The sequence below is a fragment of the Montipora foliosa genome, chromosome 7, assembly GCF_036669935.1.
Source record: "Montipora foliosa isolate CH-2021 chromosome 7, ASM3666993v2, whole genome shotgun sequence".
NCBI classification, from domain to species: domain Eukaryota; kingdom Metazoa; phylum Cnidaria; class Anthozoa; order Scleractinia; family Acroporidae; genus Montipora; species Montipora foliosa.
Window position 1 is genome coordinate 30927110 of NC_090875.1, and position 7500 is coordinate 30934609.

The following is a 7500-nucleotide window of genomic DNA, read 5'->3' on the forward strand; positions in this document are numbered from 1 at the left end:
AACCCAAAGCTTATCAATGTCGCTCCCGTGCAGGGTTAGAGTGCGATTCAGCTTTCCTATGAGCCTCGGATCATGCCAGTACTGGTGAAAATAGCCAACGATTTGGTACTCCTGTCAATAAAATGAAGCGATTAACAAGGTAAGGCACAGATTTTTTTTAATCACTTTTGGAATTTGCATAATAACTGTTTTCATTTGGATCCAGTTTTCACATCTATCTACAGGGCCTGGATCCCAGGTTTTGGAGGTAAACCTAAATAGTAACAATTGTTAACATGTAAGTTAAATCACTAATTCGACTGAATGACTGACTGACTGTATGACTGATTGATAGTAATAGTAATAGTAATAGTAATAGTAATAGTAATAGTAATAGTAATAGTAATAGTAATAGTAGAGCGAATTTCAATTGAGTGTCGTAAAACCAAAACCAAAGTAATTACTTTGGCCAATCAAAAAGGACGGAGACAATCCGGCAAACCAATCAAAACTCGAAGTAATTACTTGTAGCCGACACAAAGCGCGGGAAAATGTGCACGCGCGAGCCGCGAATGGTTTTGGTTTTACTTCTGATTGGTTCAAAAAATGGCGCGAGAACTTTGAACCAATCACTGAGTGAAGTAATCATAAACCAAAGTAATTATCTAATTACTTTCGACACTCAATTGAAAACCGCTCTAATAGTAATAGTAACAGTAATAGTAACAGTAATAGTAATAGTAATAGTAATAGTAATAGTAATAGTAATAGTAACAGTAACAGTAACAGTAACAGTAACAGTAATAGTAATAGTAATAGTAATAGTAACAGTAATAGTAACAGTAATAGTAATAGTAATAGTAATAGTAACAGTAATAGTAACAGTAATAGTAATAGTAATAGTAATAGTAACAGTAACAGTAACAGTAACAGTAACAGTAACAGTAACAGTAATAGTAATAGTAATAGTAATAGTAACAGTAATAGTAACAGTAACAGTAACAGTAACAGTAACAGTAATAGTAACAGTAATAGTAATAGTAATAGTAACAGTAACAGTAACAGTAACAGTAACAGTAACAGTAACAGTAATAGTAATGGTAATGGTAATAGTAATGGTAATGGTAATGGTAATGGTAATGGTAATGGTAATGGTAATGGTAATGGTAATAGCAATAGTAATAGTAATAGTAACAGTAATAGTAACAGTAATAGTAATAGTAATAGTAATAGTAATAGTAATAGTAACAGTAACAGTAACAGTAACAGTAACAGTAACAGTAACAGTAACAGTAATAGTAATAGTAATAGTAATAGTAATCGTAATAGTAATAGTAATGGTAATGGTAATGGTAATGGTAATGGTAATAGTAATAGTAATAGTAATCTTTATTGTGCCTTAATCTCCAAAGGGAGGTATTTGTCTAATTACAATAAAAGTTTGTACATCAACTACTAAAAATAAAAAATAACATTTACCATACCCCTTATACAATTAATTAGAAAATTCATAGCGCTTATTACATTTGTGAATTGAGAATCTCTTCTCTTTTTTGAAACATTAAATGGATATCATTTACTCCCCTATTATTTTATATGAAACCTTGTTTTCTGCTGTAAGTAAATAATTCTGATTCTTCTCGTTATCACTTAAATTGGTGTAACGAGTATCAGCGTTCGAAGTATGTGATTGCAGCTCACGTCTTAAAGTGATATACCCCCGACAATACATCAAGAAATGATGTTAATTTTCTATGCTCCTCTGTTTTCATATTTGCCAGTTTGTATTCGTAATGCATGACATACATGTACTAATCTAAGCCTCGTCAGGCTAATTCTGTTTGCTGCACCGACTTTGTTATTAATGTAAGGTAGTTTTCAAATTGATAATTATTTTTAACTTCCTTTTGTGCAATTTTTTTCTTGAACTTTTTGATAACCTATTCTGGGTTTCAAGCCAGTTCTGTAACGGATGGATGTGTTGCTGGGTTGCTGGTTCTTTTACTTTGCACTTTTTATTTATTTCTTCATTCTTTTAAGTCGAAGGAAGGTCCGTATATTTTGTTGCGTATTGAAATGCTTCAAGTAACAAAAGGTGTTTTGTATGATAATAGTTCCGGTCCCCAAATTTCGCATGCCTAAAGTAAACGGGTTAAACTAGTGCAATAGAAGAAGAGTTTCTTCTTAATGACAATTGTTGCTGTTTCCGTGTTGAGAAGGATCGATTTATTATCGAGAGAACTTTAATGGCTTTTTTGTTCAGAATTTCTCTTGCAAAGGTGTAACGTCCAGAAGACGTCATCTCTACATCTAAATATGTTTGTTTCCCAACAATTTGTAAAGTTTCATTCTTATATTTAAAATGTTTTTGGTTCTTGTTTTGTCCTTAACCACTGGATATAAATATGTTTGACTTTTTGGTGTTCTTCTTGAGCATGTTTATGAAAAATTAAATCATTCAAGCGATTGTTGCAACCCTAACTGATTGATTGACTGACTGATTGATCGAGCGATTGATTTATTGATTAATGGATTGATAGATCGATGGATAGATCAACGACTGGATAGATTGGTTGATTGTTGTTTTGTTGATTAATCGATTGATTGATTTGCTGAATAATGCATTCACTGACTGAACGACGGATTGACTGAGCAACTGATTGGCCGTTTCGTTGGATGACTTTGTGAATGTTGAGCCAACGAAAAAAATGCCGAGTCATCACCATCCAACTTGAGGTGTTTAACGCGTCACTATTTTGAATAACAAGGTAGGAAAGTTTATCTGGGTCATAAGCCAAATGTTGAGTGAGGTTTGCAAAAACTGTCTAAGATAAAAGGGCCGATGGCATTCGCAGTGGCACTTACCATATTAGCCTCCTCGATGTTTCCAAAAGATTCAACGTACAAACTACTTCTTATGCGAAGAACTTCGCCCTTTTCTGAAGCATAATGTAAAGCAGGTTAAACACCAAGTCACGCAGCAATTCCCAATCCTGGGCTTATGTCGAGACTAACTTCTTTAGAATGTGTTACATGAATTAAATGCTAATTTACCAAAGGTTGGAAGCAAGGTCTTATCGTACTTGTCGAAAAAAGTGGAAAGGACATCAGCATCCACTCTGAAATGAGTATGGAAGAAATCAGTCAGTCATTTTGAAGGATGTTCGGATGAAATATTTTGTCCACCTTGGAGAGTCTCATTAGGCTGGCAGTTAAAAGGCAAAAAACATATAAGACATCAAAACTAAAAGTAAAACGATTTAAGTATAACGAGCTATTTCATTCCGAAGGGGGAAGGGGGTGTAGCTTAAAGTTTGTTTGTTGACGACTAAAATTCTTAAATTTTGACGGTTGAGTGCTTTCAGGAGGAAATTTCCATTCATTTTTAGTTAATATCATTGACTTTCAATTTTCCTTTTAATCGGAAATTTGTGTTTAGGACGTTGCTTTGCTCTATCTCGTCACTTAGAATAACTTGAAGCAAGCTAATGAATCTGTTATTGGAAAGTATTTTTCAAGTCCAATAAAGCCGTCAAATCGGACTGCACTCTGAAACCCTCTCAAATTGAATCGAGTTCAGTCCGAATTGCAGGCTGGACCAGTTGCCTGAGTGGTTAAAATGCTTCAAAATCAGAACCAAAATTATTGAACGAAACTAATCTGATACTTACTGGTGAGATATTAATAGCACTGCCAAGAAGACCCAGGAATGACGAACGGCAGATTTCATTGTGGTAGCTGACACAAAAAGACAAATGTCAAATGCTTTTGACGTTCTGGCAAAAAAGATATCGTTTTCATAATAGACATCGGCAGCGTGGATTTTGTCAAATCCTTGAAATTACTTATAATCTTAACCGGCACCACGCCATAGCTCTATTTGATAAGCAATTTTCCTGACCGAATTCAAGAGACGACGTTTGGCCTCTTGCATTTGAATCCAGAAATAAACTACAACTCAGCTAATTTTTGACACCTTACTTTCTTTTGGTTTGTCTGTGGTCCCAAGTTTTAATACGAAACCAGCGTTAGCGTTCATTTATGACCATTCACGACTTGTTTTCAACTTGGCGGACGATGGCGATTTCTAGCTGAAGACGGTCTTAAAGCGATTTTTAACCTTAAAATAAGCATGTGAAGTGACAGAAGATAAAAATGACAAAAATGTAAGGACGAAATATTTCTTTGAATCTATTAGATTTCGGGAAAATTTAACGGAAAAACGAATAACAACTAGGCCGAGTATATATATCATTTATATGGATTATCTTTCCAAAATAGATCATATCTGATGCATCTTAATTCTATTTTAGGTTCAACACAAGAACTGTCATCACGCAAATGTGAAAGTCTTGAAAGACTGATTGCAAATACTTGAGCCAAAAATTCGATGGCTATGAGCAAAATGGAAGCGTCAAGAACATTATTTCATGTAAAATTACGGACACGGACTGAATGTTGTTGTCCCCATATTGCCAGAGAATTGGTTGGCATATTTAATACAACAAAGATCACCCACTGTAAGCAACAGAGAACTGAATACTGTATATTAATCTGATAAGGAAAATTAATATACTAGTCTTGCAATGCCTTTGAAGGTATGGCTTTCAGTTACCTCATTATACACAAATTTAAAGCCGACAATAAAGAGGAAAACTGAAAATTTAAGTCCAGGGTTTTCAATAAGAGCCGGCGGCCGACGAAATTCCCCGTCTATTATATACGCAAACTCGCCGCATACTTTTCCTTGGAAGTTACACCAAATTTGAGAAATAACATAAGAAACAATCGCACAGAACATGACCCTTGAAAAAAGTTTTGCTCATCAAAAACAAAAGAGAGGTCTGAATTCTAAGTAATTTCGGCAGCGATTTTAGCTTCCCTGTCTATGTCAAAGATCGAGCAAACACAAGCTCGTGCCTTCGGCCCTTGGAACGCGCAGCTTTGGTGCGTGTTGTACATTCTCCGTCTTTTCCTCAGATTTTGCCGCCTAGTAAAATTGTTATTGAAACTCCTGAAGCATAAACGAAGAGTAGGTAAGCAAAAGTCTAAACATACTTAGTAGAGGGGACTAAATTGTAGTATACAAACCTTTATGTAAGTGCTTCCTCATTTTCTATACCTAAGGATATTATGCAATCACACGATCAAAGTTAAGACAAGTTCTCTTTGAAAAGACAAAACCGAAGCAAAGTGAAGTTAACAGTTTTAATACAAGCACTCTAATGAAATAAATGTAATAAGTCTTTAATAAATGAATATGAGATCATCACACGAAATAAATATAATTGCAAATCTATTTATTTTTCATGGTTTCACTCAGATAATCATGTAGTTTTTTGGCTGATGTTGGTTTTCACAGTGTAAAAGTTCAAAAATATTCAAATAGTTTATCATTTTTTGAGCTAAATTTTTCTTAAATCTAATTTTTCTTGAATCTAAATGTACCAATAACAATAACAAATGGAAAACATAGAATATATGCAAAATAAAGATTGCATTATTTTGACAGCATCATATCTTGTATAATTTTTTTTGTTACAAAATAATCAGAGAGAAGCCAAAAACCCGTGAAATAGACGACTAAAACACCTTAGTAGTCTCTAATTGGTCTCTAAATCAATTAAAAAATTAAGACCATTATTGTTTTCCTTTGTGTATTAGATTTGGTTTCATGGGTTTAATGCCTTCATTCTATTATACTTAGCATTTCTTAGTTCGAAGATTTTGGTCAAATCATTGCCCAGTTCAATATCTAGTTCAATACTAGACTTGTTTAATTCGGCTTTCATCTCATTAATTAAGTTCCCTTTCCAGTTCAATCTTTGTTCTTGTAAAGTTATCTTAAAAGCCTTTTGGGGTCAGTTTTTTACACTGGTGCTTTGAAATGTGCGGGCTTTGTTTGTCTGTTTTCCTTTGCTGCCTCACTCCTTTTTAACTGACACAAATACTCAGCGGTGGATGCAGAACAGCAGGCTGGTATTTCATCTTTAGCACAAAGCAACTCAATTTTTTGATATCTCGAATATCTTTTGTGGGTAAAAAGTTTCAAGAGGATCTTCAGCCAAAGGTACTACATCGTGATAAAATACAAGCACTGTAATAAAATAAATGCAATAACTCTTTAATAAATGAATACGATATCATCGCACAAAATTAATATAATTTATTTTTTTATGAAGAGAAACTAAAAGAAATATATTTTTTTTTCTAACGCGCTTGATGATCAATATCGCCGCAAAAATTTAAAAAACGGTACCATTTAAAAAACTGTTCAAATTGTGTGGATAACAGGTTGATTGCAAATGGACGTCCTTTGCTTTTGTTACAATCACTTGAAGTGAGATAAGAACAACGAAAAATGCTAACTTTATGGACGCCGTACACAGATGTTTCACCCATTGAATTTACCACGGCCTTTCAGACACCGCAGGATATATGTATCGATTTGTATGCTAAACTGACCTAGTATTCGATTCTTCCTGGTGGGAAGAACATTTTGATAACAAAAAAAATTTCGTTTTTTAATAGAATGTGAAAGAAGTGATGACAGCATGAGGATTACTCGTTGCGTGAGACTGAAGTCAAAAATGCCATTAGCAACACACACATACAAGCAAAAAAGTTACCGCCAGTGTTTCGCATGTTGCGAAGACAAAGAAAACTAATTCCAATCATTTACGAATCTTAATTAATTAAGTCTCCAATTTTGTATTTATTTGTCGACCTTTTCACTGGTTCAATAACAATGCGATGCACGCGAGGCCTTTTACTAAATGAGCGAAATATATATGTCGTGTTAAAATGTTAAGAAAATACCCTTTGAATATTGAATTCTTTCGGTAGTCTTTTTCAGAGGATAGAGTTCTTTAGTCCAGTCAAATCGAGATATGTTTTTAACATCGAGATCAAAGCTATAAGTTAATAGCATGCTGATAATGCAAAAACTGTCTATCTTTTCTAGAACGAGATACATTCTAGGAAGAAATAGTAAAAATGTCTTCGTTGATTCTGTTTCGTCGCTTCACTGATCCAGATTATGAACAAGGCGTAACTAACCACAGAAGTCTTAAAAAGTATCACCAGATTGGTGAATTTGTTACAACGGCAACTTACAAGTTTGCCACCAAAAACAAAAAAACAAAAAATGAAGTGTACGGTTTGCAAGCAAGAGCTGAGTTGCCAAACCTGGTGACAAGCTGTACGACAGCTTGTTTGGTACACATTAATTGGGAACAGAAAGAAAATAACGTGACTGTGCCAGATCGAAGTTACATTTATGTTAAAATATTTAGTTTGTATTGTTAAGCTTCATTGACATTTTTCACCGACGAACGACCAGAATTACACCTAAAAATACTCCTAATTATGTGAGTATTTCTATGAGCGAGGTCTCGACCACAGTGCCGGACTTTGTAGTGTGCACTTTGGTAAGTTTTCCGTGCTTCTTTATTTTAAAACAGCAAAAATTTAAACTGCAACTGCGAACACAAACTGTACTCAACTTCCAACTCTCTCGAC

General features: G+C 34.2%; 1 protein-coding gene across 2 annotated transcripts in view; it reads right to left on the reverse strand.

Annotated features, from left to right (window-relative positions):
- The window catches only part of LOC138010656 (gamma-aminobutyric acid receptor subunit alpha-1-like), a 14789-nt gene extending 9641 nt beyond the window's left edge, over nt 1–5148 (reverse strand). Inside the window, exons 1-5 of one of the 2 annotated variants that reach the window (XM_068857630.1) lie at nt 5071–5148; nt 3651–3717; nt 3034–3098; nt 2845–2918; nt 1–111 (exon numbers count right to left, since the gene is read on the reverse strand). The exon at nt 1–111 is cut by the window's left edge and continues 110 nt beyond it. In XM_068857630.1, coding sequence (XP_068713731.1) covers nt 1–111; nt 2845–2918; nt 3034–3098; nt 3651–3717; nt 5071–5092 — 339 coding nt within the window. In that variant the 5' untranslated portion in view covers nt 5093–5148. The remainder of the gene's footprint in view (nt 112–2844; nt 2919–3033; nt 3099–3650; nt 3718–5070) is intronic. The other variant, XM_068857631.1, reaches the window with a different exon arrangement.
- Between the last annotated feature and the right edge of the window lie 2352 nt (nt 5149–7500).